This window comes from Anser brachyrhynchus (genome assembly GCF_964034855.1).
Source record: "Anser brachyrhynchus genome assembly, chromosome: 2".
Classification (NCBI taxonomy): domain Eukaryota; kingdom Metazoa; phylum Chordata; class Aves; order Anseriformes; family Anatidae; genus Anser; species Anser brachyrhynchus.
In genome coordinates this window covers 93,640,578-93,663,064 of record NC_137695.1, presented here as the reverse complement: position 1 = coordinate 93,663,064, position 22,487 = coordinate 93,640,578, and the positions used below count along the sequence as shown (strand labels likewise).

The following is a 22,487-nucleotide window of genomic DNA, read 5'->3' as shown; positions in this document are numbered from 1 at the left end:
TTCATCTACTTTCGTGTCACCCAGCTCTCCAGCCTCCGATCCCTGTGAGGATAACAATTTGTGGTGGTTAGGCTTTGCACCCTATTGGTTCAAAACAAATGTTTCTCTTTTCACTGCTGCCAAGCTATAAAAGCAGAGGGGAAGAAGAGGGAAGAAAGTGAAATGTTTCCGAAGCTCCCAGATATGTTCTGTTTGCATCCCCCTGATTGAGAATCTGTGCACTAAGTTACTGCAGTGGTTTGTTTGGGTAAACTTTAACCCAGGAATCAGGGTTCTTGCATTCTAACAACATTCTAATAGTGTTTTTTTTTGTTTTTTAGGACTCAGTTTTAGAGCTTATTTGGTATTAATAGAAAGCATTATTAGGCATTGTATATATGAAGCTCAACAGTCATAGTCTGAATCAGAATTAATGTTAAAATAAGTGACAATGTTACTATGATTTAAAAGGATTAATATTTAGGAATGAAATTAAATTGAATACTGTCTTACCTTAAGTGGCATTAAACCTGCTCAGAAAAAGAAAGCAGGAGGTCTATGCAGTGTTCCTGTTTAAGCAGTTTATCCTATGTTTTTGTCTTGCTAATAGCTTTTATGTAATGTTTTTCTTTTCATTATTTGAAGGTACCCCTGTGGCAGTGTAACTGTTATCTTACCTCTTTTCAGGATAGTGGATGTTTTGCTGAAAGCAATCATGAGAATGATGTGGCTTGCTGGTGGATTCCACTGGATAAATGTGAAAGGCAGGCGGGCGTTGCCAGCAGAAGCAGCGATATTAACGGTGGCTCCCCATTCTTCCTACTTCGATGCCATTCCAGTAACTATGACCTTCGCCTCCATTGTGATGAAAGCAGAAAGCAAAGATATTCCTGTTTGGGGAAGTAAGTTTTCTTGAAATGTTAAAAACGATTGTTTAGTAACTTCAGTGGTTGTGGATGAGAAGGTCTGAAGCATAAAGAAAAAAATGGTATAATATGTGGTGAGATTATTTTTCTTGGTCTATTTTGAATATTAACAGGAAAAGGAGGGGGGTGGAAGGGGAACTGTCCTTTCTCCAAAGATGAATTATTGTACTAAGTCAAAACAATTCCAGAGAACTCACGGTTCTATTTCTGCTGAAATTGCAATGTCTTAAGACCCAGTAACTAGAAAAGCAAATTAGGATGAGGCTATAGAAGCAAAGCATGAGGCTATAGATAGTCTACCAAAACTTCTTTCTTAGCATGGGTAGGGGTGCAGTCTCAGGAGTGTTTCGGGGAGTGGTGTCTGCTTTGAATGGTACCCTGCCTTGAGGGTGTGTTGCTAACTCCTCATGCATCAGTGAGTTTGTTTGTGAGGGAGAAGCAAAAGCAGATTGTTGCAGATACCCAAGTCAGTAGTGTTTAAACAACCAATGTAGATTTTCATGAGATTTGTGATTTTGATTTATTTGGTGCAGTTGTGCTGAAGAGCTCCATGTGGAGCTCTTCTTTGCATTTAGTGGGATGCCTTGCAGGACCCCAACTAGATGAGGGAACTCCAGGCCATGTTGTGCTACTGAAATGTGATGGGTGGCAGGATGGCATTTAACAGAACACTGTATTTGCCACTTAACTATTCCACGTTGGATTCAGTGAGGATTAGTGGAAAAATCTGAGTGGAATCTGTAGGGATATGGAGATTGCTACCTTCAGTGCAACAACACAAATAATGCATATTGAGAAGTTCCAACAGCTTTCTGTATACTTAATTTTAGGGTAATTTCAAAAGCTCTCAGCTGAAAGTGTAGCCTTATTGCAATCAATTTTAAAAATGTTTCACTTGATTCTTTTCATGCGTGAGCAAAAACAGTTACAAAATTAAAAATCAGAAAACTTCATATAGAGATTTGATGGACTATTACTGGAATATTATAGTACAGTCTAAGTATTTTTTTCCTATATGGCTGCATTTATTTTATATCGTGAAGCCACAAAAATGATTCAGTCCTTTATGAAGTGTTCAGAAAAATGACATGGAATTAAGCGTGGTAAAGGTCGTAACTGGAATTCAGAATTCAAAAAAACACTTTTTTAAAGAATACTTTTATATGAGCGACATCATTTACAGTAGTTTGTGGTGTTAAAGTAAATGCGCCTTAGAAGAGAGGTAAGGAATCACTGTGATAAATGGCTTAAAGTTTGGTGAAAACTTCCTGGTAGAAAGAAATTCTGTTTTTGTATATTTATATATATATACAATGTGTGTGTATATATATATATTATTGCTTGAAGGAGGTTTTCTGTGGATCAGATGCAACTGTCAATCTTCTCCTCCTTTGAATCTGGTATTTTAATTCTAATGTTATTTATACTTTTTTCTCTTTTTTTTTGTAGAGATATATTTCATACTACTAGACTACTGGTATTTCTTTTGTGCTATCTGTAAAAAGGTGGTTGTGTTTTTCTTGGATTGCTTGGTGAATTGTCAACATTCCAGATATTCATCTAGAATTTCTCAGAGCAGTCAGAATCGTTTTTTATGTTCTTCAGCTTTGTAAATCTTGCAAACCTCTTGTACTGGCTCCAGTGGAGTTTTGCAGTCAGCCACTGATAATCCTAAGCTTGCTATCTCTTAATTGAGGTTTTTTAATGGTCATTCAAAATCTTCTGAGAAGTTTTGAATAAAGTACATCCATTTAACTCTGAGCTGACTTTCCATCAGGTGACAAATGAAGCAACAGATAAAATTTAAGGTAATTTTCATTGGTGAGGACTTTGGGTGAAGAGATGATCTTTGTCTAGACAGGTATGGATGTCTTCCAAATATATGTAGTAAATAATGTAATGACAGTGTTGATCAGGTATTATAATTGTTTAACAGAAGGATCAGGTCATTTAGCAGGCATGGGAAGATCTGAATGCTAATGGCTACCAGGATTGGTTCTGGAAATATTTTAATAGGTTTCTGGAGAAGCTGCCTGTATTATTGTACCCTTGGTTTGCTGGTCATGGGATATTAAGCTTTTGATCAATTTTATTCCTGATAATTAAAAGCTTGTTCTTCATGGCACTGGAAGTATTCCACAAGTGTGTCTGTATATACGTGTTTTATTGCTTTCTAATTTGAAGGCAATTCTCCTGGACCACAAAATCCAGTTTCAGAATCAGACTTAACTCGTGACTCCTTTGGACAACTTCCTTATTTTTAGGCAAACAAAGAATAAAACAAACAAAAACCCTTTTTTGGCTCTAACAAGAGTTATGACCTCTTCAGTTAGTCATTAGTAGTGAGGAAAATCACCTACTTAGCACACATACACTGGCTTAAACTTCAGGGAGGAACTGCTTGCCCCAGAAGCCCCACCTGGCTCCATCCAGCTTTGGGGTCTCCAGTGGAAGAAGGATGTGGACCTGTTAGAGCAGGTCCAGAGGACGGCCTCGAAAACGATCAGAGGGCTGGAATGGCAGTCCTGTGAAGAAAGGCTGAGAGCTGGGGTTCTTCAGCTTGAAGAAGAAAAGGCCGTTGGGAGACCTTGTTGCAGCCTGCAACATGCATAAAGAAGACTTATGAGAGAGATGGATAAAGGCTTTTTACCAGGGCTTTTAATTACAGGACAAGGGGTAATGGTTTTAAACTGAAAGAGGATAGATTTGAATGGGATATAAGGAAAAAAATCTTTCATGATGATGAGACGCTGGCACAGGCTGCCCAGAGAAGCTGTGGATGCCCCATCCCTGGAAGTGTTCAAGGCCAGGTTAGACGGGGCTTTGGGCAACCTGATCAAGTCAAAAATTTCCCGTCTTCTCCCTGCAGGGGTGTTGGACTAGATGACCTTCAAAGTTCCCTTCCAACCCAAACCATTCTATGATTCATTGAAATATGCATGAAATTTCAGTGATCATACCAAAAAAAAAAAAATAAACAACCAGCATCTGGTAAGTAGAGAGTGCCAGAACAGGCTGAGCACATCACCATGCTACTGAAGTAGGAAATGTCTTTTTAGCACGATGGCTTTCCAGAGCTTTGGTAGATCGGGGCCCAAGGAGGGTGACATCTGTGAATCTGTTGCATCATCTTACGTGGGCTGAGGAAATTGGATCCGTTCATCTGTCAGCATAGGTCCTTACATTTTCAGGTTTAGTCTACTGGATCCAACTTCAAGTTCAGCTCTCTTATTTTTGACTGGTAAAACAGCTGGGATAAAAGCTATTTTTCAGCTAGTTTTCATAGCTGAAGCGGTCAGTGCTAGTGCAGAAATATTTCAGTAAGAAGGAAAGGGGATTTGTCAGCAAATGTGATTTGGTGCTGTTAGGCAACTTTTGAGATTCAAAACTCTTCTGTGGTCTGAATATTTTGAAACTGAATTTAAGTTGATAAGCCGATTTAAACTTTAAGCAACTACTCCACATGTGTAACTTCACCCTCTGAAGAGAAGAGAGGAAGTTGGTACCTTTGAAATGAATGGGGAAATATGTTAGCTGAAGTCTGTGAAGGAGGAGGTAATTTGTACTTCGCAGAATACAGAAAAGCTATAGGGGCAGGGAGAATCATACTGTGCTATAAAAACTATCAATTTTTGATATCAATTGATTTATCCCCCCCCCCCCATAGTAAACTTACGAGTTTCCGTTCAAGTTCATCTCTTGAAGGTGCTTGATAGGCTTTTCTTGCGCATCGTGAGTAAGAAATAAATAATTAAATAGAGAAAAAAATATGCCCTGGCAGCTGGACATGTTTTCATCTTAGAACTTAAAAGATACTAAATTACTTCCCCATCAACTCTGTGAGAAGTTTTGCAACTTAATCATTCAGTTCTCTATCCCAATTTCAGAGCACACAAGAAAAAGCACCATTGTACAGCCATGGCTTTTCAGTGAGGATCTCACATTTAAATACTGCTGAGACTCATCAAAACAGTCCTTAAACCCTTTTTCACCGTACAGCAGTTTTTTTTTTTCAAAAATGTTGCAGATTTCTTCTCTCTCTGTTGTAAATCAGCAGCTTACAACACCATTAAGGTCAACAGCTCGAGTGCCAACAGCCCACGTTTTGTTGGCATTCTAGCCTGTCTGGAGAGCACGAATGAACTCCCCTGTTCTGCAGAGTATCTTGAATTTATTGTCGAGCTTATCCATTTCATAGATGTCTGTCTATATTTTGATGTCTTTGTCATAGTAAAGTAAAACCTGCTTGCTTAATTTAGAATCATAGAATCATAGAATATCCCATGTTGGAAGGGATCCATAAGGATCATTGAGTCCAACTCCTGGCACCGCACAGGTCTACCCAAAGGTTTAGACCATGTGACTAAGTGCACAGTCCAAACACTTCTTAAATTCAGACAGGGTTGGTGCAGTGACTACTTCACTGTGGAGCCTGTTCCAGTGTGCAACCACCCTCTCGGTGAAGAACCTCTTCCTGATGTCTAGCCTAATTTCTTCTATTTTAAAGAAGTCCTGTAACAAGAAGTCAACTTTTTTAAGAGCCTTAGAGCTCTGAAATTTTCCTGTTCATTCCACAGTCTGAATTTCATCATCTGGGCTTAACGCAAAAGAAGTTTTCGGGGAAAAGCTGAGGATGCTTGAGGTTTTTCTGTTTTAATGGGTGTTTTTTTTTTTCAGTAATAAGAGAAACTCATGACTACCATCAATAAGAAAGAGTTGTGAAATTCAGTATGGTTTTCTTTGCTTTTTTTTGGCTTGTTCTGTTTTTTCTTTTTTTTTGGTGTTTTGTTTTTTTTTATTTTTGTTTTTAACCTTCCCACAACAGTAGCTCCAGCTGGCCCATAATGACCTTCGATGCTCCCCTAGTCAGCACCATTCTGTGGATATTGGTCAAGAGCAGGCATGTAGGAAAAAGTGCAAGCGTGTTGTCTGGTAACTTTTCTCTAATAGACTGTCTCCTAAGCTTCAGCAACTTGTGGGATAAAAGCAATTTCAGAGGCTGGTCAGATGTCTGGGAATTTGCTGCAAGGTGCGATGGGTTAGTTTAACACAACCATAGGACGATCTTGGTGAGTGCTGGCTAAACTGCCAGTAGGACGCCAGCAGAACCAGCAGCTTTTGCTGAGTATAGGACTGTTGTTCTTTATTATGTGATTTGTTTGTTGTTGTTGGTTTTTTTTTTTTTCTTCACACTTTAAGTACTGGCTGATCCATTAATGCAGCAAGTTTATCCTTGACAAAAGAAGATTATACAACTAGTGTCAGTGAACTCATCTTACAGTAGTTGCAAATATGAAAACTGTGTTTTATTTGTGTGTTTTAGGCAACTAGAATAGCTAATGATTTAGTGACTTAAACCTTTAAGTAAGACTAGAAGATATGAAGGTGATACAAAGGTATTTAAGGACAGCCTGCTGAGGTTAAAACATGTAGTGGTATATTTGCAGATGCTCCTCTCGTAATGCTCTTTGACATTGCAGATCTGTATATGGGTGGTTTTGTTTGGTTTTTTGTTTTAAAAAGAGAGCTTCAGTATCCTTGACAGACATGCATGGATAGGGTATTGTGGATTGATTTCTGACTCTTGTTGATTCACATTTTGTGTCTTCCTGTGTATAAAAAATTTTCCCACTGAGCCAGGAAAGGAATGCCTGAGATCTGAATCATCTAGTATGAGAAACAGGCAAACAGGTGACAGCTTAGAAAATAAGCATGCATTTTCTTTTGTGTGCTGATTTTCCCAGAAAAGATAACATAAAGCATGCATGCAATATCTTTGATGGAGTACCGTCAGTGAAGCTGAGCTGTCGTAGGAAATAAAGACAGTGGCAGTTCAAGCCATAGGGTATGTTTTTGCTTGCCTAGGTAGGTTCCTGCTGCTTTTAGGAGTGGTATGGGGGGAGTCCTATAGGTTTTGTAGGAGGAGGAAACTGGCTATAGTCAGCCACAGCTGCTTAGTTACAGAAAACAATGCGTAATATGCACAATCATGTTTAATATTGTGATTTATGTATAATGGTCTATTAAAGATTGAACAAGTGCCAAAATTGTGAAAATGGTTTCCCTCGCAGGAATTCATGAAAGTATTTGAATAAAACTCCAGTAATTCAGCTGAAAATTTAAGTTTGTAGTACGTATAATAAAGTAGTTATATACATTTATCAATATTTGTCCAGAGGACTATAGGGGTAGAGATGGATCTCTTTCAAACAAGTAGAAAAAAAGGCTGGTTTGCTTGTTTGTTTTTCCTCCTCTTTAGCTCTTATCAAATACATCCGACCAGTATTTGTGTCTCGGTCAGACCAGGATTCTCGCAGGAAAACTGTTGAAGAGATAAAGAGACGAGCTCAATCTGATGGTAAATGGCCACAGGTACTGTATGCTCCTACTGTGTGTCAGATGATATTTGGCATTTCAAGGCTTTGGATATGCAGTTTTCTTCATTTCCTTGCAGGATGCTTTAGGTGGTTTGTGGGGTGTGAGGTTCCCCCTTCTTTTTGGAAGATCAAACATAAGATCCTAATCTATACCAAAAAAAAAAAGTAACCTAGCTTTTCATTGCAGTGTATTTTCAAGGGGAGACTGGACAAGCACCTGGGAAGAGAGGTTTTAAGTGATACTAAGCGGACAAAACCGTGTGAGGTTTAGGAAGACCTCTAAGAAAATCATCAGGTGCTCAGCAGAATACCTGGAGAGTATTGTGTGTTCCTGCCCTTCTCGGTATTCTGGCATATTGTCACTGCTGGAGATAATCCAAGCAATTCAAATATTCCAGTAACTGGAGTATGTCTCTGTTGGGCCACATCGTGAAAACATTTCTATAATCGTGTTTTGGGGTTTTTTCTTCACTTAAAATATGACCACTTATAATGTGCGTTGGAAGAGAGTAATGAGAAGGGAGAGATGAATGCCGAAGGTCTATGTTTTACAGAAGCAAGTAATGTGTCTCAAATTTTGAAGCACTTTTCTTGTGATTTTTTTTTTAAATTAAAATAAAAAGTATTACTTTTTTTAATGGCATCGTTACTACTACAGTGGTTATGTCCACATATTGGACTACTGAAACATTCTAAACAACGCTAGAAAGGCGATACAGAGCTTTCACATAATGACTTTCACCAATAGATTTCAAAGCACTTAAAAACAAATAAATATTCATATTTACAGATGATGAAATCGAATTACAGAGCTGAAATGATTTCCAGAATATCTAACAAACATAACAAAAGTAGGCAATAAAACCAGTAATGATCATTTTAGTCCATTGCTTTCTTCTTATTTATTTACTTTCTCTTTTTACTTCATTTAAATGACTAGTTCTGTAATGCAGCAGTTTCAGCAATTCGTGGTTTTTTGCCAAGATTTTTTGTGCATTTTTTTTCAATCTAATCTCTTCCTATGAATTTGGTTCAACTTGAGCATTTTTCTCCTTGCTAGGATTCTGTTTAGATATTTTCAGCCTCTGGCATTCTCATATCTGTACGCAAGCCCAGTAATAAATGGAGAAAGAAGATATCAATCTTTCTTAGCCTGTAAGCAGGTAGACTGGGAGCTGGAATTTTGTTTTGGTGCAGAACAGAGTACAATATTTTTACAAGCACCAAAGACTTCTGTGAAAATTCTCTGAAACTCATGAGGTTTTTCTAATCCCTGTTAATGTTCTGATAGAATCACATTGTTATCAGAGGCCAAGAAAGAGGAAAAAATTAATAGAGTGTAAAAAAAAAAAAGTCCTCAATGAAGAAGTCAAGCATGGTTCTGTCTCAATAGTCAAAAATATTTTTCTTTTACCAAGGAAAAGTAGTTCTGTTTTTTCGACTGTAATCAGTTAACTTTATATTTTAAAAGATGCGTTTATAAATCCACATTCAAATATTTCTTAACTTTTTTTTTACTTCAAGATAATGATATTCCCAGAGGGCACTTGCACAAACCGATCCTGTCTAATTACATTCAAGCCTGGTAGGTATGATGCTTGTTTCTTTGTTCTCTGCAGAATGTTCTTGTTTCTTCAATTTCTGAAATACCACTTGCATTGTAATTTGTTTGCTGTTGCAGAAATTGAATTAAATTTTGTAGTAGGGTGGGATTGAAATAGAAATTTCCTGAACTGCAATTCTTTTGTAGAATTGTAGTTCCACTGTTATGTAAAACGTTGATTTGGATAATTAGATTTATTTTCTTGACTTCTGAAATTCATGAGAGCTGAAGGAGGTTTCTCACTGGGTATTTGTTTGTGGCTGTCTTTTTTTTTTTTTAATGCATCCTCCATTTCCTCTTTTGGGTCTGTCTTGTAGCATTTTGACATGCGATAAAGGTAACAGCTTGTATCCATTTCAGACTGCTGCTGCATTTGCTGCTGTGTAGTGTTTGGTTGATTCCTCTCTTCTTGAACTTCCTTTTTGTGTTGCATTCTGGTGAAGATAGCACAAGAATCTTGCCAGTATAGCACTGTCACAGAGGCTGTCTTTTTTTTTTTTCCCAAAAAATTTCCTATCAAATGTCTGCATTCTAGGCTGTTTTCAGTTAGTAGCACCCTGTTAGCTTATCAAATTAGTAGAGCACATAACACTGAACATTGTTGCAGATGTGAATTGTGGTTATAATGGGATTGTCAACACTGCAGTGAACAACCAATGTTTAATAAAAACCTGCCATCCTGGTGTAGGTACGAAGATGAGAATGAGCAGGCTGCGGTGAACAAGTCGTTTGTGATATATGTTGTTTGTTTTTTTGACTCTTCCTAGGCTTCTGCCTAGCTTACCGTGTTCTGTTCTTACTGAGTGTCTCATTTTATGTTGCTTGCAACTTACATATCCCTGCTGGAATATCATGCAGTGAGTCAGCGTTGTGGTTCCTTGCGCTAATTCATTTGGCTGAAGGAAATACTGAGCAAACATTCAAAAAGCTCTTCCTTCACCCTTCTTAACACTTACCTTTTAGATGAATGAGTGGTGGTTAGGAGAACATCTGCTTCTTTCGCTCTCTATTCCTTCCCTTTCCTTCTTCCCCAAATCCTGGCCATGCTTTGGAAACCCATCCAAATTCTTCATTAAAACCCTGTTTTCCTTCTCTCCCTCTGTTCCATAGGCATTCCAGCCACCAGATGCCATATACTTTCTGCCTCCAATTCCCACTATCTTCCTCTCCTCTGGTCTAGTACATGCTGCTGTCTGCCTCTTGACTATCTCACTTTTCCTGCTGCAACTTCATTCTGTATCCGTCCAGCCTCCCAGAATTCCTTTGCTTCAAGATACCTCACTTTGATATCAAGTAACTTTAGGTCTGAATAACTGCTTTCAGGATGGCTTTCCCTGTTCTGCTTTTATGGCCTACATTCCGTATACTTATTATGCAGTTTTTTGTTTGTGTTCATGCAAGCTAGTCACATGGGCAAACTATATCTAGCTTTGTTTAAACAGTAGTGTTGTCATCTACCACTCAGATTTTGTCATCTTCGGAAGTTGCTTAGGCTGCTGTTCTTAGAGACATAATAGAAAGTACCACTGGGCCAAGAACCACATCTCTGCAAGGTCCATTCGAACAACCTTCATTAAAGATGTTTATACACCACTAGCAATTTTTCTTTTTACGTCTATGTAATTATTCATTTTGTAAAATAAACATAATGCTAAGCATACAGTGTACTTTCATCATTTGGTTCTTAATTTTAATTGGAATATTCAGCAGTATTTAGTAAATTACCATACAAAACTTAGTTTAAGTTTTCTTTTCAAACCAAATGTTTTCACAAGAAAGAGATGTTTAGAAGAATGTTGAGTAAGATAATTATAAAGAAAAAGATTAGCAAATGACACGTAGATTTTGTGCCACTTATTAGAACCATAATTTTCACATGAAATGAAGTGACACTTCTATGCAATAGCTCTGGTTCAGAATACTCTATTGCATTTTACATAACTGACTAAAAACAAGACCCTCTGGGGGGAATTAAGGTGGGGGGAAAAAAAGAAAATCATTCTGTTACTTCAGAGATGATACATTTCCTCTAAACCAGTGTTGCTTAGCTAAATGTAGAGAGCTTCTTTTGCATAAGAAAGTTTAGATTCTTCATGGAAAAAATACTGTTGACCATGAGGAATCTTTTGACTTAACTATCTTGCATGTTCTCTTAATTTTCATAATAATTTATCAAGTTGAATTTGGTACTGGGCTCTGAGATGTGTGCATGACAATTTATGTAAAGGATAATTTAGAAAATGCAAGTAAACATTCATAGTCTTACCTTATGAAAAGGTGGATATACACTGTCACTCTCCTTTTTTTTTTTTTAATTACTTCTGAGGCTACTTCTGGGTCTTTTTTCTCTATCAACTAATCCTTATACGTTATCAGACCATTAATCATAAAATCTTTTGCTGCAATAAACTCTGTACCAAAACATGCTATAAGGTAATGATGTGTCTTGTTCCTTCTAGGAGCATTTATTCCTGGAGTTCCTGTACAGCCAGTGGTTTTACGTTACCCAAACAAACTGGTAAGTTCAGCTCGCAATGTAATTGGAAACGTGGGGCATTTTCCTCTAAATTCATTGGTATTTCTGTAACCTTGTAGGTTAGATAATTAGAAATTAGAAATTTGGAAAGTATTAATAAACGCTTATTCGCTAAGTATGCATTCCTTAAGCTTCTAGGAGGATAAATAGACTCTGAAACTTTAAATGCTTCCTCTTTTATTAAGTTACTCCATTAAAACAGTGCTTTGAAAGTTATTCAGGTTGTTGTGAGAAGTACTGTACATGTGACAAGACATAAAGGTCCTAGACAGAAACTGACACTTATTCTGAGGCACTGCCCATTCTTGCACTGTGTGCTGGGGAGTTTTCTTCATTTATTTCTGGAAGGTACATCTGCACCTGCTGAGTGTGAGGATGCTAGTCACAAATTAACACAACTAGGTAAATGATAATAGAAAAATGTGTTGGGGATCTTGGCACCTTTATAAAGTGTCTCATTGTCCATGTTTTACATTCACTTTGCACTTGGTTGCTAGCTAGTTTGAAATAGTCCTTCAGTATAAGTCAGATTAAGGTAAAATGCAGTGTGTTTCTTTACAATATCTAAAATCAACAATTGTTAAAAATGTTTGTAAAGGTCTAGGCAAATGAAGATGAAGCTCACCAGATCTACCTCAAGATCACGAAGGATTACATTTTTTTATTTCAGCTTTGTTGTTGTGGATACTTTCTTGTCCTATTGCAGCAAGAATCCTGTCTTTCTGCATTCCTCAGTTAATTAGATACTTCCCAGTCAACTTTGCTAGCTTTTATAATTGAACTTCTTTTTTTGAGCCCTCTGGGGCTATTTTCAGGTCCAGTCTGTCTCCTTATTAAAATGGACATTATGTAGGGGAAGGTGGGAGGAGTGTCAGAAGTAAAATAAGGACTACCTTGCCTCTTTGGTGATGTGTGTCACATCAGGTCTCATGTCATCTCTCCTTGACTAGCCCGTTAACAACCCCTTGATATAAGGATGAATTTCATTTCCTGAGCGCTTATGTTTTGAAGTTTTTTCGTGCATTGATCTTTCCATCAATTTACAGCTTGATATCAAATATGCTTGATTTTTAAAAATAAATAACTTTTCTTAGGTCCTTTATTCAACTTGCATAGACTACCACTTGCTGTTGACTGAGATCAGGTGTGATAGCAGTAACTTGATTATCTTCGGGGATGCTGTGACAAGTGTAGCAGCTGCTAAGCTCATGTAGAATTAAGTGCGTTGTAACGGGTTGCCCATGACTTTTGATTACATAATTATTTCCAAGAAAAAGTTGAGTAGCTTTTAAAACCTTTATTGCACTGCCACATTAAAATGCAAATATGCATATTTATAAAACTATAATATATAAAATATAAAAAATACATTGTTTGATATTCTCATATTTTTAATAAGGCTACCAAAATTAATCTGCAAGTATCTTAAAAATATGTAGTACATAATATGCAGTTTTTGTAAGCTAATATAAATGCTCCTAATACTGTATTAAGAGACTGAGACTTCTCACATTGAAGTAAATCAATGTGGATTTTTGAGCTTTTGTAATTTTTTTATTATTGCATTTTTTTTTATTATTATTTTTTTAATTGCAAAATGTCTTAAACCTGTAGATATCCAACAGGCCTGAATCTGTGTATGTTACTTCACTTGTTCCTACTTGTTCCTTACTGTAAAATACTGCTAGGTTTCAGTGCCTTGCTGAGTAATTTAAGGGGAGGAGAATAACTGCAATTAATACTTAAATTCAGATTAGCTTGGGGTCTGCAGAAGACCTGTAGCAAATTTGGAATGCGAGAGGAAGGAGGAGTACGATACAGTGGTATATAAAGGTTAAATTTTGACTAGGCTGCAGTTAAGAGTTAAGTAGCAAGAAAGAATGGAGTAGGGAGATAATGGTTTTCATAGGGTAGGACTACATTTCTGGCTTCTTCTCTGTATACTTGTTTGACCACTGCGTAGTATAATTTTGGGTTTACAGAAGAATTTAAGTTCTTTTCTTAGCCAGCAAACTCGAGTCAGGCATTGTGTTCAGTCACTCCACTGCTTTTAGCTTGAGCCTAGCCATTGTGCTCTGCCTTCGGAGCTCCAGCTTCTGAAAGAGGGATCGGACTTGAGTGCTCCTGACCATTCAGGGAGGGTTTTGGAGGCTAGAGCCTGGGGTGAATATAGCAGGTGCGCCCGCTCTTACATACTTATTTCCTTGTACCCTACATGGTCAAGAACTATGTAAAGTACTACTGTTCTGCAAGGGACTGAAACATGTCAAAAAATGATATAAATTCAGTTCTCCTCTAGCAAATAGATCTGTTTCTGTTTAACGTCACTTCTTTTCCAGTCAGTGTTGTCCCAAATAACTTTCTTCTTAGGGCTTGTCAGTGTTACGCACCAGATGATGCCTCTGGTCCTGTGTCAGTGTTTCTTTAGGAATAGTATGTTACTCTGTTGCTCCTCTTGATGCATGATCAGAAAGAAATTAAAAGCCTTAAAATGTTGTTTAAACCTGAAATTCAAAATTTGCTTTTGTTCTCCTAGTTTGTCTGGTAGTATTTTACATGTAAGATGTTAGACAGCTACTGATTATATTCCATTTAAAGGAAACACTCAGATGCCCCATCCACAGGTTCTACAGTAATTGTTTTGCAATTCATTTTTATGTTAATTCCCTTCATTGTGCATATAGCTCTTCCTTAATTTGAATCTTCTAGCAGAGTGCTACTAACTATGGAAGGCTATGTACCTCTCTAAATATTACAGATCTATTTTAACTGTATTTTGATGTCCAAGTGTTTTCTGAAATTAGCTGTGCTATTTGTTGTGTGGTTTGGCAGCATCTCTTTGGTGTTACTGTGTCAGAGCTGAGTGGTTGTATTTTTTTACATGCTTGCTCTCCTTCTGCTACAATGTTTGCTCTTATGTTTATAGCTTGGTATGATTCTCAGCATCTCCTTATGTCAAATACAGTTATGTGAAAGATGAACTTCCACACCATCCAAAGGGCCATTAATAGATATAAAAGTTTGAAAGTGTTCTTTCAGTGTTAGCAGAGTGTGTGCTGTCTGTGAGCATAAGTTGGTAGCTGTGAAGTATCTTACATCAGGTATGGAAAACACCACTTACTGTCTTCTGCTTGCTCTTTTCATTATAAAAGTATATGTTAGCAGGAGCCTACTACTAAATAGTTCTCCCTCCTGAAGGACGCAATCCTCTTCTGCGCTCCCTGGCATTTACTCCTTTTCACTGTTGCATCCAAATGTTCTCGATGAGAAAAAGCCTTCATATCTATCGTGACATTTGTATTGGGAATTTCTCACAAGACTGTTGTTAGATATGTTGCTTATTTGAGTTTATCGAGGGCTGAATTCTGAAAATATCTACTCTCTTTCAGGGATCCTTTGCCCAGCCAAAGGCAGGGGGATTGGCTTTTTCTTTGTCTCCTGCACTGTCGTAATTTAGGGAGATGAGTGAGATACATGTAGTACTTTGGTGCTCTATTATGGCAAATCTAGTCCCTGGTAAGAGAGAACATCAGCCATCTACTCTTCAGTGGTCAGGGTTTATAAATGGAAGCTCTTTATGGGAAAAACAAAGCCCCTCTTGAGTTTACTTGCAGTATCACCAGAGACATCAAAATTGCCATAAGAATTTTATTTCACAGCAGAACTATAGACCAAGTTCTACAAGATCACTAAGTGGAGAAGTCTACACTCGTGCACCCATGTTGATTGCTGGAAATGGAATACTTTTTAATGATATTTTTTTTGGTTTTAAAATAACTGTTGAAAGTAAAAATTTAAATTCTTAGTAGTCCTTCATGAGGCATTGACCTTATTTAAGGCTGTTGATCTATCACATCAGTCGTATTTTTCACTTTTCATGCCTGTACTGCCTTCTTTCAGTTTTCCTTGAGTCACGTTTTTTAAGTCGTAATTAAAATGAGTTTAAATTGATTTTTTCACGATCATGGCACGTGATTGATCACCTAAACTCTTTAAAAAGATTTTCTGCGGTAGCATAGAACTAACCTAGAAATTTTTCAGTAGGTTAATAGAAATCTTTCCAAGGTTTTAGAAACATGAATTTCCTGAGTTCTGTTGGCTTTGTAGTGACTTGTTCATGATTTTCCCAGTTAATCAAAAAAAAACCAAAAACAAACAAACAAAATACTTGGAACTCATTTTCAGGTGTTTGCATTCTTGCTCCTACATGTAAATCAAGTATCCAAGTATTGCAGTTTTTTCCTACATTATTTCTTAATCTTACAGTTTAAAAATTTTGTGACCTTTGTCATCTTCCTTTTTGGGATCTGTTATATACTCCTTTCAAGGTCTCTGTTCTCTTTTGGCTAGTTGCATCTTGTTTACTTCTTTAACTGCTATTTGCACTCTGTTAGTGTTTTACACACAAGTAATTCCTTTTTTTTTTTTTTTGACAGTTCATAAAGGCATTATCTCCATCTTTTTCAGGACCCTTTTACTGCAATAAAAAATCAGTTAGAATTCAGTAACGGTTGACAGTAGTTTCTGAGTAGCAGAAGGGAGGTTAAAACTCCTGCTAGGCATCACCCCCTACTTGTTCAGTTCTCTTTTCTGAGCAGGATTATAATTGTGGATTCCAAGAAATGTTTCCATGTGGCTTTGGGATTTGGAGTTGTGAACTTTTTCATGTCAGCCATCTAAAAGTGTTGCTGGTCTTCCCTGAGAGCAGCTAGATGGGTTTAGATGTCTTGTACCTTTTGATTTTTGGATGGCAGATGGATAGATGCCATCTGTGAGGGGAAAAAAGGCAAGTGGAAAAATCCTGTTTGAGGTAAAACACGTGGTCTTACTGGTCCTACTAGTTCTTTTCAGTTGAGAGGGTTTCCATTAAATCATCTCTACAGGTCTCAGACACTTGAAAAGTGTCACAGAGCTCATATCTGGGAGGTCCAGCTACAGTGTGGGGACACTTGAGGGACACCCTGTCCAGCAGGGTGGGTCAGGAAAATGCACATGGACTGAGAATCTCAAGGAACATCAGCTTGTGGTTTAAAAAAAAAAAAAAAACTCTTTTCCAAGATTAACAGCTTTTTAAGAATTCCCTGAATCTTTAAATGTCTTATAAATACAGATACAGATATACCACATTTATGAGCTGAGTTAGTGGGTGTTTCCGAGCTTCATAAGAGTTTGATTCCTGCTATCTTTGGCTTACTCATGTTGGGACTAAGAACTTGTGGAAATTGAATTGAATTTTCCATGAAAACCTATTAGTCGTATGTCATCAGTTATGCTATTTATAATTTAACAGAAGTTTAAAGTGCAATAATTAAAACTGTTATGCTTTCTTTTCTAAGGATACAATCACATGGACATGGCAAGGCCCAGGAGCGTAAGTGGTTTATATTTTATTGCTTCCATCATAATTGCTTTCCTTAATTAGTTTTCTATTTACATGATTTGTAGAAGTATATAGTCAAGCAGTAATTGCTGGCTATTGCGTTGTGCTGTGGGTTTTTGTCTTTCATGCATTATTCCCCAACTATGATAATGTTCAGTTAGAGGAATCCAGTTATAAACAGTGTATTTCTGATACTATGGTTTTGATGGCTTGCTGGATGAATTTTATTTCTTTTCTTTTTCCTTTGAGCCTGAAGTAAAACAAGATGCTTCTGTTCTACATATTTTATTGCCTGCAAGTTGATTTGGAGTGTCTGTATGAAGTCTGTATGGCTATTGTTTGAAATTGGTCTAGTCCCATGGAGACAGTCATCCCACTTAGGGAATTTGAAAATATTGTTTCCATTATCTTGCCTGATTTGTAACTTTGACTCATTTTAAAACAAAATGTTATTCTAGAGGTTCCTTAGCAAATTCATATAAAGTAAAATACAAAATGGAGGAGTTTGGGCTTGTTTAAATGGTGGTGTTTTTTTCCACACTATTTCAACATTGGAGTCAATTTAGAAGTTCTGAAATGTTTAAATGAAGATCAAACCCAGAAATTTTCAACCCTAAGTGAAGGGCAATTGGATTCCGTGGTTAATAGTTTGCCATTAGCTTCTTCCTTTGGAGCTACTGTTTTAAATGTCCCACCTGAGATCCTGCATTTTAGTAGGAATGAGAAAACCAGTGTGATAAGCCAGAATTCAAGTAACTTAGGATTTTTTCAGCTTTAATTGGACTAGGAGCCAGGTCTAATTAAAGACACAGTTTTGGAGACTTGAAATCATTAAAAAAAAAAAAAAAAACTTTCAATTAAAACTTGCAGCTTTAAAAACTTCCAAACTTCCAACTTTAGTGTCCTATCTGAGGAGTCAGGAACATACAGGAGTTGGGGAGGAACTTGTAGATGTGTTACCTCAAAGCACTTAAATGTATACAACACAATACTCTCATTCAGAAGTGTTGACCCCTACTAATAAATTTAAAACAAATGAAAGCTGAATCAAATTCTGAAGTAGCATGTAATGTTATGCAAATTCACTTGGGCCATTTAAATTACAGTTTTACTTAATTAGGTTTAATTCTCCTGAGTGGCCTGAAATGTATTTCTGATGTCTTAGCAGAAAATACTGTTATGGCTGCTACATTCACTGTCTCAAACATCTGTTGTCTTATGTCATTTTGTTTTGGCGTCAGCCAGAACTTAATCTGAAAATGTTGCTGTATCCAGGCGTATTCTGTTTACAGAAGATTGGCAGGATATTCAAAGTTGATGTGGCCCATAAAATAGATTGAAAATGTGTTTCATGGAAACTGAACACTTTCAGAAAGTAATGTTTTTACTAGTTTGATGCTATTCAGCACAGATTAACTTGACTGCACCTTGAAAACAAAGACTTTGTCAACAACATACAACTTAAATTTTCTCTACCTCAGACTTGAGTTAAATATGGCTTCTATCAACTTTTTATTAATGTTTTCATTTTAAGGTTAGTGTATAAAAACAAGTTGGCAGATTTTTTTTAGGTATCTTAGAGGATTATAGAGTTGGAAGTGAGAAAGGTGTGCTTGTAAATTATTAGCTGTTCTTAATATTCTTGGAGTAGGTTGTAGAAATCAGATCTTCACATTTACTGTTGATGGTGTAAACATGAAGTCATAAGTTGTATAGTGGTGGTTGTACCTTTTCTTTGTTTTAATGTATTGGAAGTTAAATTGGAAAGGAGGCAAAAAACATGCTGCATCCCTGAATGTGTGTGTAGCAAATTAGTACTGCTTCTAGCACTTTATCTGCCTAAGAGGATTTTTATCTGCACTTCTAACGTAGTGATTGGCTGCTGTACGTACCCAAATACTGTATAAAGTATGCCTACTAACACTGCTCCCTAACTTAGGTTTACTAATTCCTTTCCTGAATTTGATCACTACTGGAATCAAGTCGACCTTAGAAAGCAGTATCTTGTGTCTTAGACTACTGAAACACATGTACTGCGTTTCATTAACAGATTTCTGAAGTATAATTTGATTCTAAACAAAGGTAAAGATATAATCATAGTGGTTTTAATTTATCTTGTCAACTCTGTTGAATACAGCATTTTCCTGAAACAGACTTGCCATTTCTTTATGTACGCTGCATACATAATTCATGTTGTTGTCTGTATGAGTACCTGTATATGTTACTATTTGTCTTTTTTCCTTTTGGGTGTCTTTTAAGATGCAATTTCAGTATAAAATGCTTCTGTCCCCCCTTATAGAACGTAATGTGTAGAAGTACTCTCAAAGACCTTTTCTGTTAAATTTGTATTTGAATATGATTGTATCTATATACCTGCAAGTAGGAACGTTACCTGAAGACTTCAGAGCATAATATACTACTGTTTCACTATGTTTAGTTTTTTTCTTCATCCTTTTCCTTTTTTTTTCTCCCTTTTAGGTTAGAAATTCTGTGGCTTACTTTGTGTCAGTTTCACAATTCCGTGGAAATTGAGGTCAGTAAAATGAAGTGTATTCAGAGTAGCATCAGTATACATTAATTCTGCAGTAAAAGTTTGCATTCAAACTTTGCTAACACTGTTTAAAAAATAAATAAATAAATACCTCTTATTTTGGACAAATATATCTGTATCTGAAAATGTAACCTAAAACTAAAAAAAAAATAAATATATATATATATATATAGTTTTTCACTTGCCTTAAGACTTGCTTATTTAAATTGAGTAGATATATTTCTAACTATGCTTAGAGTTAGCATTGTGAATAAAGTTCTTGTCTTGTAACAGTGTGATTGCTATTCTGGCTGAAATGCCAACCATGTGTTAGATAACTAAGTGTGTGAATGCCGATGTACAAAATAAGAACTATCCTTTAAAGAATGAGAAACTGCTTACGGTGATTTTTTTTTTTAGGACAGTTAGCTTATTTAATGCCTGCATAATAGGTCCTTTATTAAGCTGCAATGTTCTGAATGTGAAATCAGAAAACACAAAATTGGAGTTTATGTGTATTCTTAACATTGTTTTGAGGAAAACACTGTGGTCTTAAGGCTGAAAGCTATTGTAGTGGAAATGTGAAAATGTATTCATCTTTGACTGATGGATCTGATGGCAGGGTAAATTAGTAGGAAGAACTATCACTATTGTAATATACAACATATCCTAATCACAGTAATCATTGCAATGTTCTGTGTTTTGTTTCTTTGTTAAATTCTTGGAAAACAGTGAATGCACAGAATACTGGCCACTGAACTATTGTATCTCTTGCAGAAACTTGTGATTGGCAGTATCACTTCAGTTGAAAGTTTTTGGCAATTAACAGCTTAAAAAAAATCTTAATCACAAAATAATGGTCTGATTGTGGTGTCAAAAAGAAGAAAGGTAGATGTACTTTAATAAAAAAAAAGTTTCATGTAAGATAATAGGAACTGCTGGCTTACAGAAGGGATAATAAAGTTATCTGAAAATGTTTTTACAGTAAACTACTCCCTGTTCTGTATTGTGTTTTGGTAACCCACAGCAGATAAGATCTTGCTCACAGTGGAGATATGTTTTGCTTCTAAAGTTTTCTACCAGGCTCCTGCTGTCCTGCTTATACAGTGTGTAACAACTGGATTATTTCACTTCATATCTGTTTATAATACTTTGTTTTTCCCATGTTTGTCTTGTAACATTTTTTCAAGTACTCTTAATGCTTGCAAAATTCCATTGCAAAGATCAGTATTCTCTACTTGTGTAAAAGACTTTATCTCAAAACTCATATTTTGCCTTCTAGTAAGGTATATATGAGGTAGAAAGGCTGGGGAGCTACTGCCTCTTGCAAGTATAAGACAAACCAGCTGATGAGCAGGATTTTTACTCTCTTGGAAACATGATTTTCTGCCCTAGGCAAGTAAAACGAGTCTTTTCACACAAGTGAACACTGCTGAGCTTTCTTGATTTTGAGGCAGCAGCTGCTAGCAGTTGGTGAGCTGCTGTAGTTCAGGGAGATCTTGCACAAGGTCAAGTTATGGTCTTTGGTCTTCTTTAAATAAATGAAATACCCTGTACTAGAGCATGAACTGGCAGAGTGTAGAGGAGCAGAGATTTTTGCCAGGCTGTTCGCAAGGGTGCGGCAGCATGCTTGAGAGCTACATATTGAATCTGGTTTTGTAAAGGAAGTGCTGCAGATTGAGGAATGTAGTGGAAGAAGGAGTTGTTCTGTGTTCACAGGGTTGTTCTGTGTGGTTTTTCCCTGGTCGGCTTTTGGCTTTTACTCCTGCCTTGTTCCATCAACAGAGGGGTACTGGCAAATACAAACCAACTTTGATAGCAGAGTAAGGGCTGAAGATCCAGTTATTCAGGGAGGTGTACAGCCAGACAGTACAGTATTAGTATGGTTTTGATTAGATAATAGCTGGTAAGGTCTAACTGCCAAGCAATCAGAATCAGAGGTTTCCTGGTCTGGGTTTCTATGTATAAAATGAATGTTGTGGTGTACCATACATGTCATCCAGCATGTATATTGAAAAGCAAACATCAGTGTAGGCTTTATAATAGGTTATTATAAAGAGTGGGCTGTCCATCTTTTGCATGCTAGAACAATTCCAAGCAGGCAGGCAATCTCTTAAAGAATAAAAGGGTATGTGATCATCAGCACATGCAGCTTGCTTTGGCTCATGTCAGTTTGTTTTGCTGGCCTGTCAGGATCAGTGTTCAAACATCCATCGCCTCACAGTAGCTCAGAGTTCTGCTGGTTTTGCTCGTGATGCCAAAATGACAATGCTGTTTCCATCTCGTTAGGCACAGGTACATAGAACACCTCTGAAATTGCCTCATATTCAAACTTGTCCTGCGTTTGGATGAATTACTTGATAGCAATTTGCAACTCAAAGTAAAAGAAATATAATTGGGTTTGGAATTTGAAGGAACAATCTTTCTCTGTTAGCTTCATGTTCTTTGTCCTTTTATATATTATATCATACTAGGCCAACATAACTACTTGTAAACCTAGAAGACAAGAATAGTGTGTTTTCAGTTACAGTGGTGAATATAGAGAAACTAGGAAAACGCAAAGTAAATTCAGTTTTTTATTTCAATTATTGAATACTCCTAAGAGACAAAATTCTAATGATTTTAGATGACCCAGCATTTTGGGTTCTGCTTACTGTACCATTATGTGATACTGAAAATACTGCTAACTTCAGTTATTAAGAATTATTTGCTTAAATGATAAAATAGATGTTTATTTCCCAATTCTTTTTTCTTTCTTTAAAGACCAGTGTGAAATTCCTGGATCATAATTCCAGTTTTGTACTACCCATAGGTAACCATATTAAATATAACTAAGCTTCTTACAAGTGTTTTCTACTTCAGAAGCTTTCCACAGAACTATAAACATTTTGATCAGTTAGTGTATAAATTATCTCACGGCATTGCACGACCAAAGGAACTGTCTGTCTTGTACTGATGTGGTGTGGGGAGGAGTCAGCGATTCCTTCTTGTTCCTTACATCTGAAGAGTGAGTTAGTGGAACTGAGATGTTCTGAGGGTTTTTGTAGGTGAAACTAGGAATGATCTTGGTGCCTACATCATAGTTTAATAAATACTTAGTCATAGGTAAAAGCTCAAATGTCTTTGAACGTAGGCCATCTCATTCTGAAAGCTGCC

At 36.7% G+C, this 22,487-nt stretch overlaps 1 protein-coding gene across 2 annotated transcripts in view; it reads left to right on the top strand.

The window, feature by feature from the left end:
- Positions 1–22,487, top strand: part of LPCAT1 (lysophosphatidylcholine acyltransferase 1) — a 52,231-nt gene that overhangs the window by 7,484 nt on the left and 22,260 nt on the right. For both annotated transcript variants that reach the window (XM_080583062.1, XM_080583061.1), the window contains exons 3-8: positions 667–881; positions 7,165–7,277; positions 8,807–8,867; positions 11,345–11,403; positions 16,758–16,792; positions 19,280–19,334. In XM_080583062.1, coding sequence (XP_080439188.1) covers positions 667–881; positions 7,165–7,277; positions 8,807–8,867; positions 11,345–11,403; positions 16,758–16,792; positions 19,280–19,334 — 538 coding nt within the window. The remainder of the gene's footprint in view (positions 1–666; positions 882–7,164; positions 7,278–8,806; positions 8,868–11,344; positions 11,404–16,757; positions 16,793–19,279; positions 19,335–22,487) is intronic.